This window comes from Trichosurus vulpecula, chromosome 4, assembly GCF_011100635.1.
Source record: "Trichosurus vulpecula isolate mTriVul1 chromosome 4, mTriVul1.pri, whole genome shotgun sequence".
NCBI lineage: Eukaryota > Metazoa > Chordata > Mammalia > Diprotodontia > Phalangeridae > Trichosurus > Trichosurus vulpecula.
This window is the reverse complement of record NC_050576.1, coordinates 185,114,799-185,139,091: the sequence shown is the minus strand read 5'-3', so window position 1 is coordinate 185,139,091 and position 24,293 is coordinate 185,114,799. Positions and strand designations below refer to the sequence as shown.

Genomic DNA, 24,293 nt, shown 5'->3' with positions numbered 1-24,293 from the left:
CCAGGTGACAGAGACCCAATGGGGCACACTCAGGGGCCATCTGCTTCCTTTGATCTGTGGGTTATAAGTGAGTTGGGAAAGAACTCCCTTTCTAGCCCCCTAGAACTCCCTCATTGTTTTTTCCCTTGCATATTCTTCAGGAATGCAGCCAGGGTGGTTGGGAGAGGGGGATGGAATAGGAGAGGTTTTTCCTTGTCTATTCCCCCACAAGAGAAACTTACAATTGACAACAGAAGCAGCACATGGCAGATGCAGACTTCTTTCCACACTACCTGAGGAGGGGAATGCAAAAATTCTGTTCCTGAATCCCAACTTCCTGCCAAAGAGGGATTTTTAAATTCCCTAGGTAGCATGATCCTAATCTTCTAGTCTGAAAAGATACTGGGTAGCACCAGCTTTGCAGTTAATTCATGAGTGATCTCAAATTTGAGACAGCCTAGGTTCAATGATTTGGGCGGGAGCATCCTCTAAGAAGAATTTCTACGATGTGCTTCTTGGATAAGGAAGAGAATAAAAAGGCCAATAGAAGCTGACCTTTCAGCCGAAGGACTAAACCTATGCCATGAGACATCTGGATCTTACTAACTCTCCCTGGTATTGCCTGGGCAGTGCAGACTCAAGGTGAATGGGGGAATGCCATGGAGCAACCCCAGAGTGTCTTTACCTTATGGCCTGATGGTTTATATTTCTGTATTTGTCCACAGGTTCCTGTGAATTCTATGCATTTTCTGTGGCTGTCAAAAAAAAAAAAAAAAGGCTGACCCGTCTATTGAATGCCTGTGTAAGAATTCCTGCTACCCACATTATGAAAATTTAGACATGAACCAAACCTAAGCTTTATTCTGGAGATATCCCCAGAGTAAAATGTATAGGGTTGGGGCAAGAGCCAAGGAGAGAAACTAACCCTTCAGGGAGTCTAGCCTCCAGGATCAGATCCATGTGAGCCGAGTTCTTTGGGAAGCTTTGAGCCACAGGCGGGTGTTTGCTGGTAAATTTTTAACAACCAGATCTTGGTGGGTGTATGCACAGCTTACTGAATTTAAATTTAATCTGCATCACTAACATTTTCTCCACCACTTTCAACAAGACAAATCTAACTATTTCAGAAGGGCAAATGCTTACACTGAAAATTTAACAATTGGCACTTTGGAGCAAAAGTTGGCTCAAACACACCCCTGTCAAGTTACTTTTATTTATGTTCTTCCTTTCTTTCTACATTTCTTTTCTTTTTAAATTTCATTACCTTTTCCAACTGGCTTCCCTTGCCTACAATAGAACCCTCCCTTTTAATAAATAAGCCTAGTCAAACAAAACAAATCATTGGCCATATCTGGAAATGTATTCCTCATTTGGCATTTCTAATCTACCACCTCTCTGCCAAGAGGTGGGAGGAACACTTGGCAGTCAGTCTTCTCAAGTTAGGACCGACTACCACACTGACCATAAGCCTGAAGTCTCTGTGCTATTCTCCATGGTACTGTGGTCAACCTGCACATGGTTCTGCCTCTGATAATACTGCCCTGTCTCAGCTGTTAGGAGTCTTGCCAAGTTTCTCAGAATTCTTCATATGCATAATTTCTTTTTTTCTCTTTAAATATTTTATTTTGCCCAATTACATATAAAGACAATTTTTAACATTTATTTTTAAAAAAAAATTTCAAGTTCCAAATTCTCTCCCTTCCTTCCCTCCCTCTTCCCTAAGATGGTAAACAATTTAATACAGGTCATACATGTACAATCATGTAAAACATATTTCCATATTAGTCATGTTTTGAAAAAAAAAGACATGGACCAAAAACAAACAAACCATGAATAAAATAAAGTTAAAAATAGTATGCTTCCATCTATATTCAGACTCCATCAGTTCTTTCTTTGGATGTGAATAACATTTTTCATGAGTCCGCTGAATTGTCTTGGATTGTTGTATTGATCAGAATAGCTAAATCACTCACAACTGATCATTGTATAATATCGCTGTTACCATGTACAATGTTCTTCTGGTTCTGCTCACTTCACTCTGCATCAGTTCATGTTTTTCCAGGTTTTTCTGAAATCAGCCTGCTTGTCATTTCTTACAACACAATAGTATTCCATCACAATTATAAACCACAGCCATTGCCCAACTGATGGGCATCCCCTCAATTTACAATTTGTTGCCACTACAAAAAGAGTTGCTATTTCCCCCAGCCCTCCCCCACTTTTAAAAAATCTCTTTGGGATACAGCCCAAGTAGTGGTATTGCTGGATCAAAGGTATGCAGTTTTATAGACCTTTGGGTATAGTTCCAAATTGCTTTCCAGAATGGTTGAATCAGTTCCCAACTCCACCAGTTAGTACAACATTAGTGTCCTAATTTTCCCACATTGCCTCCAACATTTATCGTTTTCCTTTTCTGTCATATTAGCCAATCTGTTATGTGTGGGTGGTACTTCAGAATTATTTTAATTTACATTTCTATAATCAATAGTGATTTAGAGCATGTTTTCATATGACTATAGCTAGCTTTGATTTATCTGAAAACTGCCTATTTATATCCTTTGACCACTTGCCAATTGGGATTTACATTCTTATAAACTTGACTTAGTTCTCTATACATTTGAGAAATGAGGCCTTTATGAGAAATACACTTACACTATAAATTTTTTCCCCAGCTTTCTGCTTTCCTTTTAATCTTGGTTGTGTTGGTTTTGCTTGTGAAAAAGCTTTTTAATATAACCAAAATTATCCATTTTATATCTAATAATGCTTTCCATCTTGTTTGGTTATAAATTCTTCCTTTCTCCATAGATCTGACAGGTAAACTATTACTTGCTCTCCTGGTTTGCTTATTCTATCACCCTTTATATCTAAATTGTGTACCCATTTTGACCTTATCTTAGAATACATGTAAGATAGTACAGTGTAAGAGGTTGATGCATACCTGGTTTCTGCAATATTTCCAGTTTTCCCGGCAGTTTTTTGTCAAATAGTGTGTTCCTGTCCCAAAAGCTAGGGTGCATTTGCATCTTCTCTGACAATAACAAGTCATCCTTGGCAAATAATTTGCCCTCATCCCTTTCTACCATTAAACTGGACCCACCCTTGGCTCTGATTGGTGAATTTTTGCCTTAACTTTCAGGGGCCTAGGCCACTTTGTCTGCTCCATGCCCTGCATGTGTAACTCACTGCCCCCCCTCCCCAACTCTCCCTTTCCAGGGATAGTCTTTCCCCATTAGAATGTAAGCTCCTTGAGGACAGGGACTGTCTTACTTGCTTGTATTTGTATCCCCAGCTTAGCATAGTGCCTGGTACATGGTAAGAACTTCATAAAAGCTTCATCTCCCTCCTTGCTCTCTTTCTCCTCTCTCTTGCTTTTCCTTTCTCTCCCTCTGTCTCATTACCTCTCCCTTTTTGTCTGTCTTTCCCCTTCCTTCTCTGTCTCTTTCCATCTGTCTCCCTCTCTTCCTCTCCCTCTCTCTTCATCTGTCTGTCTGTCTGTCTCTCTTACTCTCTCTGTATATTCATATATATATATATGTATATATATATGTATATACACACACACACATTTTATATAATGTATATATGTACATATGTATGCACACACACATATATAGGCAGTTAGGTGGCATAGTGGATAGTGTTAGACCTAGAGTCAATAAGTTCTGAGTTCAAATCCAGCCTCAGACTCTTACTAGCAGTGTGACCTTAGGCAGTCACTTAACCTCTGTCTACCTCAGTTTTCTCATCCGTAAAATGAGAATTTGGGGAGTGGTTCTTTTTTAATTGTATAATTCATTTATACAGACCTCCCCCCATTTGGTTTCATATATGTACAAATTTCTCCAATTCTCCTTTTCACTGCAAAATATTTAAACTATGATTAAAATTTTAGCCAGTATGGGGCCGCACTACACTTGTGTGTGGTTTTTTTAACAGATGGAAAATAAAATTCTAATTACTTTTTCTGATAAATTAGCCTGGAAACATTTTGGAAAGACCTCATAAGCCTTTCCTTCCTATAAATAACCACCAAAATACTACCACTATCCGACTTTGTCAAGATAAATGAGAATACTAGTAGCACCTACCTTCCAGGCTTGTTGTAAGAGTTAAATGAGATAATATTTGTAAGGCACTTAGCGCAGTGCCAGGCAGAAAGCAGGCACTATTGGCTATTATTAGTACTTAACCTCTGGCTGCCTCAATTTTCTCAACTGTAAAGGGGCTGGGTGGGGGAGGAGGGAGGGGTAGTGATGGTGATGGTAATAGCATCTACCTGCCAGGGTTGCTGTGTAGATCAAATGAGATAATTTGTAAAGCGTTTGGGATGAACGTGTAGTAGGTGTTTAATGAATGCTTGTTTCCTTAGTACCTACTATGTGCCAGGCACTGCTAAATGCTGGGAATACAAAGGCAGATTGACAGCCCTCAAGGAGTTATAATTTATAAAGCGCTTTCCTTTCAGCAACCTAATGAGGTAGAGTGTGTGTTATTAACATTCCAAATGAGCTGAGGCTTAAATAAGTGAATTGATTTGTCTGCTAACAGACTGGAGAGATGGAACCAGATCTCAAGTCTCCTGATCCGAAAGTTCAGGGTTTGTTTGATACCTGCCAGGTGCGGCCACCAGGTGGAGTGACAGTCCCAGGTATGGGACTGCTCTAAGGTCCCCTGATCTCAGGAATGAGGGGCAGAGCTATTCCTGGGCATGGGGCACATGGAGGGGAAGGCAATACCCTGCAACCCTGTTCTCAAATGACTTTCCAAGGCCAGGGCTATTCCCCATTCCCTGCTCTTTCAAAACACACACACACACAGAGCCAACTTCCTTCCCCGGTGGGGGGGGGGAACATTCCTAACCAACAAGGCTGTGAAAGGGGCAAGCCTGGGACCTAGTCCCTGTGACTCTCCAGGAAGATGATGAGTGCTAGGGGTAGTGAGAACATGACCAGTCCAGTCAGGAGCTACTGTGATTCTTGCTTCACTCAGGATAGACATCCGGTTTCAGCCGGCTGGGGAATTTGGGGGCTTAGGAGAATGAGTCATAGGTTGGGGGATGTGCGTGTACTATGGGGAGTTCCCGGCATAACCTGCTCAAAGCAGCCTGAAGGTTGGAATTGTGCCTGACAAAGAGGAAGAGGGGGATGGGGGGAGAGGGTAAGAGAACATGGCGGTGGGATACCCTATGGTTTCTACTATGTGCCCCAATTTCAGATGCAATGATTTCCACAGGGAGAAGAGGCAGCCAGCCCCAGGAAAGCTTGAGGAACAAGACGGTCATAGGGGCCAGAGGACTATTCCTTCCCTTCTTAGCCAGGGAGACGAGCCAGGCTGGGGGAATGAGAAGAGAAGGCTGCAGTGGGAGACCGGAATGAGATAACAAGATAAGGGCTACCCAGAAGGGTCTTTCTCCTAAGCCTCCATCTGTCTTTACTGGCCTCTATTCAATCTCTGGCTCTATTTCTGTCACCATTTTCTATCTCTTAGCCTCAGTCCCTCCCTCTCATCAGGCCCTCGATTCCACAGTTCTCTTAAAAAGCCCCAGGGCATCTCTGGGCTGTTGGGGTGGGGCGAGGAAGGGAGGTCAAGACGTCAAAGGAGGATGAGATATTCCACAATTTCACAAAGTTTTCGCAAACTGAGTCCTCGCTGTCCCAGACCCCTGCCCTGCCCCCCCTCCCCACTCCACCCTAAAGCATTGTCTTGGGCATTGATTTGCATAAACCTGGGAAGTCATTACTAAGAACTTTCAGCACCAGGTAATTTCCTCCCTGAATAGCCCATCTTATAAAGGCTTCAGGCAGCCAGCCCCAAACACAGTTCAGTGCCTGCAGCTCCCGACCCAAACGGGCCCCATCTACCAGAGCCCATTCTACCTAGGCCCCTCGACCAGACCAAAGCCCCATGAAGCTCCCCAGTGAGTCTGGCGACATAAAGGCCCTTTTTCCTTTGTCTCCTAAGATGGGACTGCCTGGTCATTCTGCTTAGGGTTAGGAAAGGCGCCTGAATGAGGAGGGATGGGGATTCCCATTGACTTTGCAATGGGCGAGGTGGGGAGAATCAGGAACAGTAGAGGGGATTCCATGTTGGGAATGGAAAATGTGTCTTGGAGTCTTGGGGTGGAGGGACTGGGACCCTTCTCTAATGAAAGGCTCTCTCTCTTGATAATCCCCTTCCCTCTCACTCCCCAGACCTGCTGCTATTCTGGCTGAGTGCACTCTGGCCTCAGCTCCTGGCCATGCCCCTGAGCTCCTCCAACTACCTACCCCAGAGCTTCCTTCCTCAAATCCAGGAGCAAGTGCGGAAGATCCAGAATGACATCGAAGGGCTGCAGCAGAGATTGGTGAGAAGGGGACCCAGGGGTAGGGAAATGAGAGGCCCAGTGGTAGATTGGGGTGAAAGTGGTAGCACCTGAGAGAGCCTAGGGAAAGGACATGGGGAAAACAAGTGTGAGCTAGAATAGAGACCAGGAAACCAAATGAATGGGGGCATTAAGAACAATCCCATTGAGATAGAAACTGAGGAGGTACAGGAGGCAGATAAGGATCATAGAATTTCCAGCTAGAGATCATGTGGCCCAAGTTCACATTTTACAGGGTGGGATATTAAGAAAAGTTGAATCTGTTCAAGCTTGCCACATGCTATGATTAAGAGCCAGGATTTGAACTCTGGCTCCAAATTCAATATTCTCTATCCACTGACATCAGGACAGACAGTCAGACAGAAGCTAAGAAGCAAAGACTCTATATAGAGCCCAGGCATGATCTCCCACCTCCAGCTCTACTAAGCATTCGATTTTTGCCTTCCCAGTGTGCCGACTACAGCCTATGCCATCCAGAGGAGCTGATTTTGGTTGGCCAGTATCTGGGCATCCCCAAGCCACCTCTGAAAAACTGTTACAGCCAGGACTTAAGATTGGTAAGTGCCCCCAAGCTCTTCTCTGATCTCTGGAGCCAGGGATGGAAGGTATGGGAAAGTATAAATTCTTCCTTTCCTCTGTGATGGTGGGTGGCCAAAAAAAAAAAAATCCCAACTGCCTGGATTTCACTGATTCTACCCTGATGCTCAGTGCCATGAATTAGGGAGGGGAGGTGGGGATTTGAGAATTTCATGGAGGGAACATGGGGTTGGAGGGTGCTCAGCCCAGCCCCAGGCCCTTTACCCTAACACTGCCAAACCCCAGGTAGTCTGCCTGAAGCAGCTGCACTATGGACTCCAGCTCTACCAGGGTCTTGTGAAAGCACTGGGGGGCATCTCCCCTGAGTTGGCTCCGACTTTGAACATCCTGCAGCTCGATGTTGGTGATTTTGCTGCCAACATCTGGCAACAGGTGAGACTACTGTCTAACTCTTCATTCACATTCCTTTATCTGTCAAATGAACATCCTTCCTTTTCCCTTCCTGATATTATAGACCTGAAATGATGTTTTTGTTCTTTAGGGAAAATCCTATTTAGAAGGGTTGGCTAGGTGAGGTTATGGGTCAAAGGTCCAAAATGAACCCATCCCTATTGTTGGTCTCAGAGGGCTGTTAGGGTGTGATCTGTCAAGGAGGCAGGAATCTCCTAAAGGGTGGGATTCAGCCATGGAAGGCAGTGGCTGAGAAGCCCCTTGGACACAGACCTGCTGGCTTCCCCTCCAAACTCTACCTCTGACATCTTCCTCCTTCCACAGATGGAAGATCTTCAAGTGGCTCCTGAGATCATGCCTACCCAGGGAACCCTGCCCACCTTCAGTTCCTCTTTCCAGCGTCGAGCAGGGGCTGTCCTTATCTTTGACTACTTGCAGGGCTTCCTGGACATGGCATGCCGGGACCTGCGCCATCTTTCCCAGTCCTGAGTTAATCCCATATTTATCCCCTATTTAATATTTATATATTTAACTTTGCAAGATATTTAAAGGGTGGAAGGGACTGGAGTCCTCCCCTTCAATCCCATTCTAGGTCACAGTCTCCCTGCTCATAGCAGGAGAAAATCCTGACCAGCCATCCTGGGGGCTGGAAGACAAATAGGTAAATACCAAGTATTGCCATTAAATGACCAATCTCCAGGTGGGAGATGCTCCGTTGTTTAATATTTAAACAGCAATGTTCCCTAGGTGAGTACTGGTACCCACTCTCCTGGCCTAGCCATGGCTGGGTGGGAGGCAGAGCCCACCAGACTTGCCAGGGCCAATCCAACTTTGTTCTTTGGTTTTTCCTGTGCCTCATGGGAAAGGCTCTTTGCAGAACAAAGGAAGCTATGGCTGGGAGGTGCTGAGAATGTAAGCTCTTGAGAGCAGACTGTTTTTCATTTTTGTGTTTGCATCCCCAGCGCTAAGCACATTGTAGGCATTTTAATAAATGTTTGTTGAATTGCTCCTGAAATCCTATTGATTCTGTGTGGAGTCATTTTCTTTTCAAGAATTTGGGGTATGTAAAAGGTATTTATAGGAGATCAGAGGAGGTCCCTGGAGTCCTTCTAGGCTCTGGGCATTTGTGATGGCCTGTTATTTTTATTCCTGGTAGATAGCTACCCAGTAGATCCCCAGCTAGCTTTCCAAGAAAGGAAGGGAGGGTTGGGTGGGCTCCCTGAGCCCGAGGTTGGTCCCCTTCTTTTACATTCCCAGACAGCTCTGCTGTCAATCCCCTCTGAAGAGAGAAGGGGCTGGGTTTGAGTCTTCAAAGCCTGACTGCTTCTATTAGCCTGTCTGGGTTGCAACTGTCGATTTAATTATAATGGCGATCATGGTAGGAGAGGCAGAATGGGGTAGTAAATAGAGATATCCTTAAAACTAGAACAGAGGGAGGCCTACAGATGGCAACATCTGACAAGTTAGGCTCGGTACACTCCCTACCACCTCCATGCAGACTCTCCTTGCTAACCTCCCTCCATCCCCACATTTGTGTCAATTCTGTCCGAGCCAGATGAGCAGCCTCCAGTCAGGTAACCACCATATCCCAGGGCAGTTCCATTGGCCCAAAGTGCCACAACGGCTAGCTTTCTCTCTCCATGCCTAACAACTGCCCACCTTCTAGTTCACCAGAAGCCAGATTTCCTTTCCCTGCCTAGTTTCCAGAAAAGGAGTCTCACATAAGCTGTGCTAGAACAATTTCTCAGCTTGGAATTACAAAGAACTTTAGGGTGCCTAGCTCTAATGGACTAGGAGTTAAAAGAACCCCATCTTCCAAATCCCCCTCCTGAAGAAACTAGCTAAACTAGAAGCCAACTTTGGTTTGGCCTCCTAAGTAGTGTTAAAGAGGGCGAGGGCTGGAAGGAGTTACACTCACACATATGAAAGCTGGACTCCAGACAGAGGGGGAGCCTAGGGGAGGGGGCAGATGGCATTTATCTCTTCCCTCCAGTTGACACTCTAAAACTGAATTGAGCTACTCCTGGATGCCCCAGAGGAGTGCAGGCCAGACCTACAGAAGGAAACACACCAATCCTCACGAGGAATAGCAGAATAGCACGTTCTTTATAATGAAGATGGGGTGGAAATTGGACCCAAAGGCATACAAAAAAATATTTCTCAACCCCAGCAAGCTGACTGCCACTTGGAAAAGCAGAATACAGAATTCTGTCTTACTTTACTGACTACATTTGTTACAAGGGTTTTGTTATTCTTATGTTGAATCAGGGAAGGGAGAAAAGGAGGGAGAGAAAACAAATACTTAGTATGTGAAAAAATTTTAATTAAAAAACAGAAAGTTCCTTCAAACTCTAAAACAACCTAAAAAAAACAGAAAGAAAAGAGGTAAAAAGGAGGTTTAAATCTACAGTCTAATGAACTAAGGTATGATGAGAAGCTCTCCAGGAATTTATTCCTTGACCAATAGTCAAAGAGGCAGCTGGTGGCTCAGTAGATAGAGCTCAAAGCCTGGAATCAGGAAGACCTGAGTTCAAAATCCAGCCTCAGACATATACTAGTTGTGTGACCCTGGGAAAGTCACTTAATCTCTGATTGCCAGACAAAAGGATCCACTGGGGAAAGAAATGGCAAATCACTCCAGTATCTTTGCCAAGAAAACCCCACGGACAGCTAAGGTCCATGGGATCAGAAAGGATCGGACGCAGCTGAACAATAACAACAACAAAGGCCAAGGAGCGGACATTACAAAAAAGGCTCAGAGAAGTCCTAGATTGGAAGTCAAAGGAATGATTTAGAAATTGCCCTCTCATCCCAGATAATCCCTATCCCCTCTGTGGGTGCTGGGGGTGCACTGCCCACACCTCCCCAGATTCACTCCCCAACACCAAAGAGCAGAGCCACCAGCTCTCTCCTTTCAGCAGGATGTGGGAGATGGAAGACAGTGCCCTAAGGGGCAGCACAGGACCCCACACACACACACACACACACACACACACACACACACACACACACATCTGCCATCCCTCACTTGGGCCCCACAACTTACAGTGGTGAAAGGCATGAACTGCAGGATGCTGCCTCGGCTACCAGGCAGCCCACACACTCCTCCATGAACCACTGCACAAACTGGGTATGAGGGCCTGCCGTCTTGGCCCCCAAGATGGAGGAGATGAGCAGGAACAGGTTTGCTGTGCATAGACAGAGACAAGAGGTACAAGAGGATCAGTTAGAGGCACAAGGGATGAAGGAAAATCTGTAGATGGAGAGGGAGCATAAAGTGCAAAGGAAGCTCCAAGGTAGGAAGAAAGCAGAGAACGGAGAGGTGGAGAGCAAGAGGAAAGGAGAAATCAGGAGAGGGCAGAACAGGTGAGGGTCAAGAAGAAAGACAAGAAAGATGGTGACAGAAGAGAAGATAAAAAGGAAGAAACAGGAAGAGGGTAGAAGGGAGAAGATGGTTTGGTACAGGGGAAAACAGGAAGTCCTCAGGGGAACACTAGGAGAGTGTCTCCACCACCAGGGAAGACAAGGTAGAAGAAGGGAGTCTTATGCCCAGCTGGCCAGGCTTAGGGAAGACAAGGAACTTACCAAGGACTCGGTTCAAAGGGTCTCTTATATTCACTGTGTGCATCTGAGAGGCTGAGAGAGAACTGCTCATGGATATGTCAGCTGGAGAATGGGAGGAAGAGGCAGAGGTGAAGACAGTTTGTTTAAAACCCTCCCTTCCCCCACAAGGGAAGCCCTCCTCAAACCCCGAGGCCTCCCCAGCCTGCCTTCCTGGTGAGATGAACCCCACTCTGTTTAAAGTCCAGGGAGGACCCTAAGTCAAGGTACACCCCCTTCCTCACAGAAGAGAGCCTCCCAAAATAAGGCTCCTGGCCTAGGAGGAATCACACAGAGGGCTAAAATTCCTGGCTGCTGACAGGAGGTCTCAAGGAGGAGATGAGGAAATGGCACCCCAGGTTGCACAATGGGAAGATAATGAAATCAAAGGAAGAGAGGAGGGGAGGAAGGGGGCACCCAAAGGACACCAATGCTGAAGAGATCATGGGGTGGGGGGAGGAATGAAGCCTCTCGAATCGAGTGCTGGAGGGGGACAAGGGAGAAGGAGGCTGCAGTGACCTGCAATAACTAACATTTATGTTGTGCTGATAACCTGTGTGATGAAGAAAAACCAAAGCCACAGAGCCTGGTGAGTGAGCTCCTGGGGCTACCAGCGCTCACTTGTAGGAGCCTGCTTCTTCTCTCAGGGCATGGGGCTCAGGGAGAAGGAAGCTGAGCAAATGGGGCTCACAGGAATGAACCCAAGGGGGAGCAAAGGAATTTCAATCCTCAGATGAAGGAGTCCCCACAATGGGCTCTGTGCCAGCCAATGGGAAACGGAGAGAGGAACACCAGATCCCAGAGACAGAAATAACTTAGGGACTGGAACCAGGCAAACCCTGGCCATCGGGCCACTTTCCCTGTGCCCAGCTCCTTACAAGAACTTGACAAACTGCTCCCAGGACTAGGATAGCACTAGAACAACCTCCTTTGGGGACATCTGTCCTGAAACCTACTTTCTGCTCTACTGAACACTCTCTCTCAGGTCAACAAAGACCTCCTACGTGTCAAATCCAGTGGCCTTTTCTCAGTCCTTATCCTCCTTCCAGACCCATTGACACCACTACTCCATTCCACCCCCTTCTCCCTTGCTTTCAGACACCACACTCTCCTGGCTCTCCTCCCTCCCCACCACTCACTCCTTTTCCTTCTCCTTTCACAGTCACAGACCTCAGAGACCATCCAGTGCCATGAGTACCTGAACAAGAACATCCCTAAGAAGAGATCATCTAGCCTCTGCTTAAAGACCTCCACTGATGGGGAACTCACTCCCTATAGAGGCTGCCCATTCTATCCAGTGTTTTTGGACTACCCTGATTATTAGGAAATGTTGCCTCAGACCAAGCCAAAATCTGCTTCTTGTACCTTCCACAGACTTCTCCTAGATCTGCCTTCCAGGGTCAGGGAGAACTAGGCTGGACCATTTTCTCTCACAGACAGTCCTTTAAATACAAAAAGCCAGCTAACCGGACAGGACCCCATATATACATAAATACTTATAGCAGCACTTTTTGTGACGGCAAAAAACTGGAAACAATGTGGTTATAGACTTGAGAACAGCTAAACAAATGGTGGTGCATCAATGTAATGAAATATTACTGTGTTGTAACAAATGAGGAACATGATGAATACAGAGAAGCATGGGAAGATCTACATGAACTAATGCAGAGTGAAGGAAGCAGAGACAAAAAAAAAGATACACTGCATTGGAGTAAATGGAAAGAATCACACACACACAAAAAAATCAGAAGTCAATATTTCAAAATTATGAAGAACAAGACTCAAAAGTAGAGATAAGGGAAGACACCACCACCCAACACCTTTAAAGAGGTGGCAGGTCCACAAGGACTGTACATTGCATGTATTTTCAGACTTTTTTGATGTACTGATCAGTTATGCTGGTCTTTTTTCTTCTTCAGTTTCTTTTTCTTTTTTGTCTAAAAAATGTCTTATATGGGATGGCTCTTGGGGAGGGGGAGAGAATACTAGAGGAAATGTAATATATAAAAAAGAGAACAATAAAACTTATTCCTAAATAAAAAAAAGAATAGTAAGCAGGGCAAGGAAAGTGACAGATGCACTTTATTCTACTTTGGTTGGACAATATCTGTAGTAATGTTTTTAGTTCCAGTAACCACATTTTAAAAAGGATATTCATAAGCAGGAGAGAACCAGAAAAGGGCAATGAGGATGGTGACCAGCATATGCCATATAAGAATCTATTGAAGGAAATAGGGATGCTTAACTTAGAGAATCAATCCATCAACAGACATTTATTCAGCACCTACTATGTGCCTGACAAAGAATGAAACAACCTCTGCTCTTTAAAGAGCTTATATTCCACTTGGAGAAGAGCTGACTTAGAGGTGAGGGAACATGGGAGTTATCTCAGAGTACTTGAAGGCCAGTCATGTGTTAGTAATCAGTCTTGTCTGCTTGGCTCCAGAAGAACAAGGAGCAAGGGGCAGAAGTTGTAAAGATGTGATTCTATGACGGCATAGAATAGGGGGAGACAGAGAACTCACAGGGCAAGAAAGGACCAAGAAAAAGTTTAGGAAGAGTAAGGCAGTTGGAGAGCTGGGATCAATCAGAGAGACACGTTTTGGGAGGTGGAACAAGTTGGGATGATGGTGAGATCTAAGATGTGACCACCCTGGGGATGGCTGAGTATAGAGGAAGGCTCAAGGGCACTGAGGTTGGTGAACCTGAAGTGTCATTAACATGCACACTGAAATTATCAGAAATGTGGGCAGGGGTTAGAGTAGCAAGGAAGACCATCAACTAAGCACTAAAACCATCAAGAAAAGAGAAGCCATACAGACCAAAATATTTATAGAAGCTGTTTTAGTAGCAGCAAAGAAAAAGAGAGATCCTTTCTTCATTGTAAAGGTGAGGGGTCAAGGCTATGGAATATTGCCTATAGAGTCACAATTCACTGGTATAGGATTATTTTCCTTGAAATGCTTTTTTCTTTCTATAGACAACAGACAATGCAGATTCAGGCAGATGTGACACCTGACAAGAAGGGGAAACACTATTATGGTTAAACCTTCCCCCCTACTCTCTACAGATCTATGCTACAGAAAAACTCCAGATCAATTAATCTACAACAAGAGGAAGCTCCCAGTGGCTCTACCACCAAGGCCTGTCTTGTTCCACAGCAGGACTGAGAACACTCTATGTTCAAAGGGGAAATAGCCCCCTTCCTACAAAGCATTCCAACCTGTTTTCCCCGGCATGGGGCCCTGCCACATTTAGTGTAAATAAATAGAAGTCATTTCCTATGAACCAAGTACCTGGGTGGAGAGGCAGGAGGGGGCAGGAAAGGGGGACCTCATATTTCTCAGGCTCTAGCCCAGGCTTGGCCCCAGCCCAAAATAAACCAATACTTCCAGGAGAAGGAACATAAGCAGGGACTGTCCCTATACAGCTCTTCCCGGCTCTGGGTTAGTTGGGCAGAAATGGGTGGAGGCAGAATTCTCTAAAGAACAAAGAATCTTTACACTTAGGTCATGGTACTAAACCCAGTTCTAAGAATGTTAACTGATCTTTAGAGAATGCATCTCTCTTTGGACCATAATTTGTTCATGGTCCAATGGGTAGAGTGCTGCACTTGGAATCAAGAAGATCTGAGTTCAAATCCTCGCAAAGAAACTCAGAAATTTGCAGGGTCCACTTAATTTCTGTCAGCCTCAGTTTCCCATCTGGAAAATGAGGGATAGCACCTACCAGATGAGACTATTGTGAGAATCAAATGAGATGATGCAGGTAAAATATTTTGCAAATTTTAAAGCGCAACGTAAACATTAGCTATTATTATTATTATTACACTGGAGTCCCTGCTTTTCATCCAGAATTTTAGCAAGAGAAATCCTTGAGAGAGGGAACAAGCTAAATGTTCTCATTTATGGTCAACTTTCTGCTGAGGGGAGCAGAAATTATCACAATGGAATGGACTCTACAGTGACAGTGAAAACATTTTAGCTGAATTTTGTCATCTCTTCCCTTGACAAGGCATGAGCTACAATTGTTTTCCTCAAAAGAGGTGCTCCACAAGTATTTACTCAATGAATGACTGAAGGAAGGTGAGATCCACAGGAGCCTAAAGAGCCCAAGAAAAGGGAAAATGACCCAAGGATCAACGGCTGGAAAGGAAGGCACAAGGCCTCTCTGACCCACAGATGAGGGCTCCCTCCCACGAGCATGCAGAATTAGCAGCACAACAGAAACGATTGGTTTTTCTAGCCCAAAAGCCATCATGGTGATTGGAGGCACTGAAGGCAGAAGTGCATGGAAAAGCCTCGAGGGGAAAGGGAAGATTACAGACCTCTCACTGTAGAACTGCAGGGTGTTTTCACTGCAGAGAGGCCCCACCAGCTGTCGAATCATCTGCAGTGATTTCTCACGCTCATCCAGGCCTAGCATACGGACATGGGCCACAAGCCAAGCAACCGCACACACTGCCAGGCTGCACACCTTTCCCTTGATGTTGTCTGTGATTTTCTAGGATGGGAAACATGTTAGCTGCAGGTACCAACTCCAACCCCAAGGCCTCCCCTACACCCTCTCCCTGGTCACTGCTGCCCTTGGGAAGCTTCAGATCTCACCAAGTTGAGCCCCGGGACCACCATAATCCACTGTGCCCCCACTGACCCTGAGAGCTGGGAGGGAGAGGGAGGAATGACCTAGAGACCTAGAAGTGACCATGGCTACAGAAGGAGAGACTCCAGATCCTAGAGTTCTACAGATGGGGAGATCTGCTACCCTAAGGAGATGCAGGATATCTGGGACTCACACCTGGCTCTTAGGGGAAGAGAGAAGAGTGGAATGGATGGGAAATGATGTCATATCCTGGGACCAAAGGGCATAACTGGGAACTGAGAGGAATGGCTACCTGGATGGACTCAAAAGCCAGGACTCCATTCTCCCAGGCATTCAGAATCTCCAAGATGGCTGCTGAGATGCTGAGACAGGCTTCATGCCACTTCATCTGCCTGTTGGGAAGAAGTGGGAGGAAGGTCACCCAAATGGCAGCAAGTGTGGTCTTGAAGGAGAAAGACCCTGACTGCTGCCCCCACTTGCATCTCTCCAGGCCACCTACATGTGCTTCATTTCAAACGTGCTGTTGAGCAGGGCAACTAGGGATTCCACGTTGGTGGAGTTAGGCCGGAAGCAGGGGTGGTCAGGATTCAGGATCTTGCCCTCCTCAGGCATACATGTCTGCATCCAGGTCTCAAAGAAGGGCACTTCATCCACAGTGCTTGATTCTGACAGAATGACCTGGATGGATGAACAATTCAAGGAGAGGGATAAAATATGTACCCACCAGGTACCCTTTACCACAATGATAACTGACAAGAGCCTTCAGAAGACCACTGCCACCCCATCTCTGCCTGGGTGGGCCCCAACCTTTATCCTCCCAAAGCTGACATTCTCTCCTACCCACCCAGATAGTTCTAGGGGAATGAGAATCAAATGAGACCCATGCCGCCATCTTGTGGTCAATGAGGATATGATTCCTAAAGGTACGGCAGGAGCCCAAGAAGAGGAAGGAGGAAGAAGGGATGCCTCTCCTGATCAACTAGGCACCCATCAACTACTAGCATAGTGTGTCCCAATTCCTGAGATCTGGTGATCTATGAAGGTTTCTTTGGCTTTCACAAATGGTTTCTTCCCCTTTGCCGCAGCACCAAGCCCCTTGTCATCCCCTACTCCATTCCCTACTGCTCTTCCCCTCTCACTGACCTCTGAACCATAGGTCTGGGCCACATGGCACAACATGAGGAAGGAGATGTCAAAAAGCAGAGCACGGACTGAAGCTCCTTTGGCTGTGGGGAGTAGATGCAAAAGTGAGAAGAAGCCTTGCTTGCCCAGGGCTGAGGGCAAGAAAGGTTCAAGTCAAGGAAGGTCAGGAAGAGAGCAGCTCCATCACAGACCTGGGACTCAGGCTCCTTTTCTTGGGGTTTCATTTTGAGCATCATTCCTCCCTTGAAATACGGGTACTCCCTAAAGTTCTGAGACCCTCCTCTGCTCTCCCTTCCTGCCCCCCCACCCCACCCCAAACAGCAGACTTGGGTTCACAAAGAGGACAGGCAGGCCCAACTTCAGAAGAATCCTTGGCTTGTCCTCACTTGGCCTTTCCAGGGTCCTTAACCAACCCTGATTAGTCATCCATGGTAGGGCAGGCTACCTCCTCGGTGTGAGAAAGAAAGAGAGAGAGAGAGAGTACACTGGGGTAGAGGGCAAGGAGATGACTTACAGTTTTCATTATTGATGTGCTTCATGAATTCATTCAACCTGTGGAAAGAGACTGGGTCAAAAGAGGGGCCTGGGACAACAGGGACAGCTACAGACAGCTGAAGGGAGGGACATCTGTGCTTCTCAACTAGTGTCAGTCACCAGCATTGAAGTTATAAATCATGTTACACTAAAATATGGCTTTATCACCACAATCTCTAACAACATCAAACGCCAGCTGATGGTCCACTAAATACAAGTTCTAGTACACCTGAAGAACTCCCTTCCCCTGATGATGGCTGCAACAGGATTGCACAGGAGATTATGAACAGTGGAATGGCATCAGCTGGAAAGGTCCTTAAGTCAATCTAGTCCCCTTATTTTAGTGAAGAAATTTATGCTGAGGGGCAGCTAGGTGGCACAGTGAATAGAACACTGGCCCTGGAGTCAGGAGGACCTGAGTTCAAATCTGGCCTCACACACTTGACACTTATTAGCTATGTGACCTTGGGCAAGTCAGTTAACCCCAATTGCCTTGCCTTCCCCCCCCAAAAAAGAAATTTATGCTGAAAAGGGTCAAGTGAATCACCCAAGGTCACAGAACTCCTTAGCAGCAGAATCAGAACTTTCCAGGTCTCCAGGTCTCCTGCCTCCCTAGTCCAAAGCTCTTTCCAATATAGCCTCTTCTAACTTGTATTTGGCTAATGACCGCTCACTCCTCATGCCCAATAGTTTTAAAATTAATTTATTTATTTTTAGTTTTCAACATGCACTTCCATAAGATTTTGAGTTTCAAATTTTCTCCCTCTCTCTCTCTTCCCCCCTCCCCAAGACAGTGTGCAATCTGATATAGGCTCTACCTATTCATTCATATTATATATATTTTCACATTAGTCCTGCTGTAAAGAAGAATTAGAACTACTGAGAGGAACCCCATGAAAGAAGAAACAAACAACAAAAGAAAAGCAGAGCAAATAGTATGCTTCCATCAGCATTCAGACTCCACAAGTTCTTTCTTTGTATGTGGATAGCATTTTCCATTGTGAGTCTTTTGGAGTTGTCTTAGATCCTTGCATTGCTGAGAAGAGCTAAGTCTATGAAAGTCAGTCATCACATAATGTGGTTGTTACTGTGTACAATGTTCTCCTGGTTCTGTTCATTTCACTCAGCATCAGTTCATATAAGTCGTTCCAGGTTTTTCTAAATGTCATTTGCTCATCATTTCTTATAGCACAACAGTATTCCATCACATTCATATACCACAACTTGTTTAGCCATTCCCCAACTGACGAGCATCCCCCCAATTTCCAATTCTTTGCCACCACAAAATGAGCTGCTATAAGTATTTTTTTACACGTGGGTCCTTTTGCCACTTGCATGATCTCTTTGGGATATGGCCCTAGAAGTGGTATTGCAGGATCAAAGGGTATGCACAGTTTTATAGCCCTTTGTGCATAATTCCAAATTGCTCTCCAGAATGACTGGATCAGTTCACAACTCCACCAACAATTATGCCCAATATTTTTAAAAATATTTTTCCCAACTATATATAAAATTATTTAGCATTTGTTTTCTAGAATTCTGAGTTTCAAATTCTCTCCCTCTTTCCTCATTGAGAAGGCAAGCAATCTGATGTTATACATGTTATGCCCAATATTTAAAGTACCTTCACTTCCACTGGCCTACATTCCATCTTCTTTCCTACTCTCATCTGAGAGAAAACTGAGGTAGGAGATGAAAAGAGGTAATCCTACCATGCCAAAGGAAAGAGGAAGGAGCGGAAATGAGGATCAAAATCAATTCCTGATCTCCTGAGATACAGAGAGGGGGCTGAGAGGCTAAGGAATAAATGAATGCCTAGACCCCAAGCACAGAGTACAGGCATTTGGCCCTTCCCTTGGACTCAATAACCCAGCCACAGTCACAAACTCAAACATGAGGCAGAGAGGCCCCATCTGGGTCAACAGGCACAGAGAGTGGAAGAGAGAGCAGCCAGGGTTGGCCCAACTACACATACACTTACCGCTTTTCCTTCAAGTTGTTTGTGTTCAATTCAGAGAGCAGTCCTTGTTTACTACACTCCTGGAGAAGCAGGTCGATACAGTCATAGCTGGGAGGCAGAAGAGGGGGCAGTGGGGAGAATAAGGTTTGAACAGACACACAGGGGAACCTTTAGAGCAGAGGGAATGTGGCTTTTCCAGACTTGCTCCAATCCTGGAAGCAGAGACTTCTAGAAGCTTCTCTGGGGGCCTGAGACAGGGAAGCAAGGAAGCACTAGACTGTGCACAGGCTGCAGGTTTGCCTGCCCCACCTGGGGCATGTCTACCCAACTTGTGGGGAATTCTGTCTGACCAAGGTCTCTTCAGTCCCACTCTTTCCCAGGGAAGGAGGCATCTAAGGGGAGTGAATCAGGAGATGAGACATCTTCATGTGTAACATTCTAGAAGTATGTCCCAGGAGAGCCAGAAAGGAGGGGAGACCTAGAAAGAGAATGGCTTCTCTTGGGCACATCAGCAAGACAGAGGCCATGGGAGTACCCACTTGCACCGCTGGTCAGCCTTGTCTAGCAAGGGTGTGAGCTTCAGCAGGAACTCAAAGGCACAATTGACATCCTCAGTGAAGTCCTACAAAGAGCCAGAAACCCCAATCTGGGCTCCATGCCGCCTTTTCCGTTTCTAGTCACACATGGCAATGCTGGGCACAGGTGTTATTTTGCTAGGCCGGTGGCCCAGGCCAACTGGCTGGGTATGCCCAATGTTGTGATGGAAAGAGAAGTGGCATCTTGCCTATTCTGGTAGTAGGATGATGATGATGATGGTGATGTGTGTCTGGACATGTGTGTTTACTTGGGGGTGAAGCCTTTATATATAACAAGTAAAATACGCAGGATTATAAAGGAATACACAACTTCCTGATCTAGGGATATTCAAACAATTCAGTTCCCTGAAGAATTCCCAGTTGCCCAGCCCCGGCATATGACCACAAATTTACTTCTTTCTCATCGATATCCAGTTCTGGGCTGGGCCATAACTGTTCCCTTCCTTCCTGTTCTCCTAAGGCAGCAGTTTAAACCTTAAAACTGCTTTTCTGGTCTCTCCAGTCGGGGAAAGCTTAACTCCTTCCCCCTCAGGGTATGTGTTCACTTTCACCCAAACCTAAGGAATCTGGAGGGAAGATGAAGAAAAAAGCCACACAGCAATCAATTCCTTCACCCTTCTTCCGCTTGGGTAATAGTGGTAGATGGGGAGAGTGGGGTGGGGAGAAGCCCCATCCCAGGCATAGACAGGAACATATCTATCTCAGTAGCAGACAAGAATTCACTAGTGTCAGAACAGAGAGACTAGTATGTGTCAAATCATCCTGGGCTTGTCAGTCCTCAACTTCTAGGGGCTATGGCTTTGGCCACATTCAAATAACCAGAGTTAGCAATAAGTATGATCCCAGAGAGCTCCATGCTCTGGCTCCCACCCTACCTTCCTGCACTAGGATCCCTGTGGTAAAGAGCAATATAACACAGAGCTCAATATAACTAATTTATCCAAGGCAAAATATGACCTTTCAATAAAATAGAGGACTTTCAAGCTTTCTCAGTGAAAAGACCAGAGCTGAATAGAAAATTTGACTTTCAAACACAAGAATCAAGAGAAGCATGAAAAGGTAATCAAGAAAAAGAAATTGCAAGGGACTTACTAAAGTCGAACTGTTTTGTTTACATTCCTACATAGAAAGATGATGTGTATGATTCATGAGACCTCAATATCATAGTAGCCGAAAGGAATATGCATAAATGTATGTGTATACATATATACACATATGTGTGTGTCCATGTATGTATATATATAGGTATATATACATGTATATATATATACATATATATACACACTCAAAGGGCACAGGGTGAGTTGAATATGAAGGGATGATATCTAAAAAAATAAAATCAATTTAAGGGATAAGAGAGGAACATATTGAGAGAGGGAGAAAGGGAGAGATAGAATGGAGTAAATTATCTCGCATAAAAGTGTTAAGAAAAAGTGGTTCTGTAGGAAGGGAAGAGGGGGCAGGTGAGGGGGAATGAGTAAATCTTGCTCTCATCGGATTGGACCTGAGGAGGGAATACCACACATACTCAATTGGGTATCTTACCCCACAGGAAAGAAGGAGGAAGAAGATAAAAAAGGGGGGATGATAGAAGGGAGGGCAGATGGGGGAAGGAGGTAATAAAAAACAAACATTTTCGAAAAGGGACAGGGTCAAGGGAGAAAATTCAATAAAGGAGGATAGGTTAGGAAGGAGCAAAACATAGTTTATCTTTCACAACATGAGTATTGTGGAAGGGTTTTACATAATGATACACATGTGGCTTATGTTGAATTGCTTGCCTTCTTAGGCAGGGTGGGTGGGGAGGGAAGAGGGGAGAGAATTTGGAACTCAAAGTTTTAAAAACAGACATTCAAAAACAACAACAAAAAGTTTTTTCATGCAACTAGGAAATAAGATACACAGGCAATGGGGCATAGAAATTTATCTCGCCCTACAAGAGAAGAAGGGAAAGGGGGATGGGAGGGGAGTGGGGTGACAGATGGGAGGGCTGACTAGGGAATGGGGCAACCAGAATAAACGCCATCTTGGAGCAGGGGGAGGGTAGAAACGGAGAAAAAATTTGTAATTCAAACTTTTGTGAAAATCAATGCTGAAAACTAAATATATTAAATAAATATGTATAATCAAGCAAAAAAATATAACTAATTTAAAGCTCAAGAGAAAATGAAAGGAACCTGGCAGAGGCAGAAGTTGGACCTAAAAACCTGGATAGGTGGCCAATAGCAGTAAGGGGGAGAGATCACTTGGGTTTCCTAAGACAGCCCTCTTGTGCCCATCCCTTCCCACAGTGATAAAAGAGCTCTGGGAATTTGGGATGGAGTTCATGCAAACAGTCATGCCGGGATGAAAGAGCCCTTCCCTAGCCTCCATTCTAAGAACTAAGAGATTAAGGGGTGATCTCGAACTGTATTAGAATGGGGGTCCTCAACTACTGAGCTCTCTCCTCCATTAAATAAGGGTTCTAGGGCCTATCAGTAACTGTCCAGAGGCTTCTTCTCCCAGTGCCCAACAAATGCAGCTCAATGATCTGATTTCTAGCTGGATGGACTGCCCTAGGGATGAAGGCACACACAGTCCCCACACCTGCAACCTCTTCACCATCATCAGCTGTTCAACCAATAGCTGCATCTCTCACGTCAGATTCAGCACTCTCCAGGAGGACCACAGAATGCACTGTGGGGAACCCAGTCTTGTGCAGCTATTCTGGGTGCACAGATAGCATGATGGGAATGTTGAAAGGAAGCCAAACAGACTAAGTTTGGGCAAGGGAGTAAAAAGCAGAGCTCAGAGAAACATTTTCATGATACCTTTTTTTTTTTTACATCACATACATTTCCCAATGTATTCCTCTACCCACCCTCTCACCCCCCAAAAGCCATTTCTTTTGATAAAGAAGTTAAAAGTCTGGTACTTTCCAATCCACTGGAAAAGGAAATGACACTATTCCAGCATATTTGCCAAAAAAACTCCAAGAACAGTATGGTCCATGGAGTCACAGAGTCAGACACCACTGAACAACTGAACAACAATTTTCTAATGAACTCTTTAACGAGCTCCACACTCTTCTGTTTGACCCTGGAGGTGGCAGTTGCTAAGACTGGCTAAGGTCTTCCCAAGCTTCAACACTGACTGCTCAATGGCTGTCCAGGAGGCTGCTGGAGAAGAACTGGAGGAGGTAGGAAACAGTGGCCTCTTTACACTATGCTTTACAGGCGACAACTCACAAAACAGGTACTCTTGGAGAACAGCAGGTGCCTGAGTGGCAGCAAGCACTTTCTGCCTTTTTCCAAACAGGATAGAACAGTGGCTGACATTTCTAAAAACCCTTCCTAGTACTCTGGCATCCTGAGGATGCATACTGCTGGACCTGAGGACTAGGTACGACATTATCACAAACAACAGAGGCAGGGTGAGAACCGATGGCAGCTGGGAGGTTCCTCAAAGTATTCCTGTCTCTGGAGCCAACCCACACATGGCCTTGAATCTCGAGTCTAATCAAGCTGCTCTCCTCACTCTCCCGCAGTCTCCATGACTTTGTATTTGCTCTTCTCTCCCAAATGCCATTTCTTTTCATCTCTAACTACCCAAGTCCTATCCGTCCTTCAAGACTCTGTTCAAATCCCTTCCCAAGGTTATTTCAGCTCAGATTGCTCTTTCTGGTTCTTCTCTGAACTTCTGTTCCATTTCACTTAATTACATGAAAAAGAGAAGTATAGTGGAAAGATCCCTGGACCTCAAAAGGATATGCATACTTGAATCTCAAGCTCTGACACTTACTAGCTTGTCTTCTCAGACAGACCGTAAGTACACACACACACACACACACACACACACACACACACACTTCTCTTGTATCCTCAGTAGCACTGAACACACTAACAGGCACATTGTAGTTATTCATTAAATACTTATTGTTTGACTGGGGCGGAAGGCAGGATGCATAATGTGGCTGGGGACTGGATTAGATGATCTGACATAACCCTTCCAATTCTAAGTCTGTGAGTCTACAGTGGCAGGGGTGGTAATGAAGTCAAAATCCCCAGAACATACTCAAAGTTTACAAGACAAAGAAAAAAACGATGTGGAATAGTTTCGCAACCTGCTAAAAAGTGTAATGCTGTTGTGCCTCATCTTCTTTCACTTCATATACTGAGTAAAGAAACGGTGGAAGATGTTATCCACCTTCAGAGAAAAAGATGTCAGGAAAAAATAAGCCAAGTGCAATCTTATATGTATGTGTATGAGTGTATATGTGTGTATGTTTATATATATGTATATATATCCCCGCTCAAGTGTAGACTTCTTTAGGGTGCTGGAGGGAAGAAACGGGAAAAATAAAGCAAAAAGTACACATCAAAGAATAAAAGAAAATCACTAAGGAAGCAGAGAAAAGCTGGGTAGTTTTGAAAACAATGTGTAGTATTTATTATGTAGGTTTTCTTGAAATAGAAATGTATTGTTTGATATCGAATCCTCTCATATGGTCTACTGTGTAACATGGCAATGTTTTTTTTTATTTTCTCAT

General features: G+C 45.0%; 2 protein-coding genes and 1 non-coding gene across 3 annotated transcripts; 1 reads left to right on the top strand and 2 right to left on the bottom strand.

The window, feature by feature from the left end:
• The first annotated feature begins 5,149 nt into the window (after window positions 1–5,149).
• Window positions 5,150–7,819, top strand: CSF3 (colony stimulating factor 3). The gene is made up of 6 exons (XM_036755620.1): window positions 5,150–5,155; window positions 5,863–5,899; window positions 6,174–6,325; window positions 6,793–6,900; window positions 7,166–7,312; window positions 7,655–7,819. The coding sequence occupies exons 1-6, from the start codon at window positions 5,150–5,152 to the stop codon at window positions 7,817–7,819; spliced, it is 615 nt and encodes a 204-aa protein (XP_036611515.1).
• Window positions 7,820–10,381: 2,562 nt separating this feature from the next.
• Window positions 10,382–17,225, bottom strand: LOC118848733 (mediator of RNA polymerase II transcription subunit 24-like). Its single transcript, XM_036757749.1, has 7 exons — window positions 17,190–17,225; window positions 16,676–16,758; window positions 16,032–16,210; window positions 15,825–15,924; window positions 15,258–15,433; window positions 10,916–10,996; window positions 10,382–10,518 (listed from the first exon to the last, which is right to left on the bottom strand). Exons 1-6 carry the CDS (start codon window positions 17,212–17,214, stop codon window positions 10,993–10,995), a joined length of 567 nt encoding a protein of 188 aa, XP_036613644.1. The 5' UTR covers window positions 17,215–17,225; the 3' UTR covers window positions 10,382–10,518; window positions 10,916–10,992.
• LOC118849359 lies at window positions 16,823–16,927 on the bottom strand. The gene has a single exon (XR_005010405.1). It is a non-coding gene; the product is annotated as a small nucleolar RNA SNORD124 (small nucleolar RNA).
• Window positions 17,226–24,293: the final 7,068 nt, after the last annotated feature.

Coding starts and splice junctions, on each gene's coding strand:
- CSF3 (XM_036755620.1), top strand. Junction 5,900..6,173: donor AAGCCCCATGAAGCTCCCCA/GTGAGTCTGGCG, acceptor CTCACTCCCCAG/ACCTGCTGCTATTCTGGCTG. Junction 6,901..7,165: donor ACAGCCAGGACTTAAGATTG/GTAAGTGCCCCC, acceptor GCCAAACCCCAG/GTAGTCTGCCTGAAGCAGCT.
- LOC118848733 (XM_036757749.1), bottom strand. CDS start 17,214: ATGAAGCACATCAATAATGAAAACT. Junction 16,759..17,189: donor GCACATCAATAATGAAAACT/GTAAGTCATCTC, acceptor TACTCCCCACAG/CCAAAGGAGCTTCAGTCCGT. Junction 15,925..16,031: donor ACGTTTGAAATGAAGCACAT/GTAGGTGGCCTG, acceptor TCTTCCCAACAG/GCAGATGAAGTGGCATGAAG.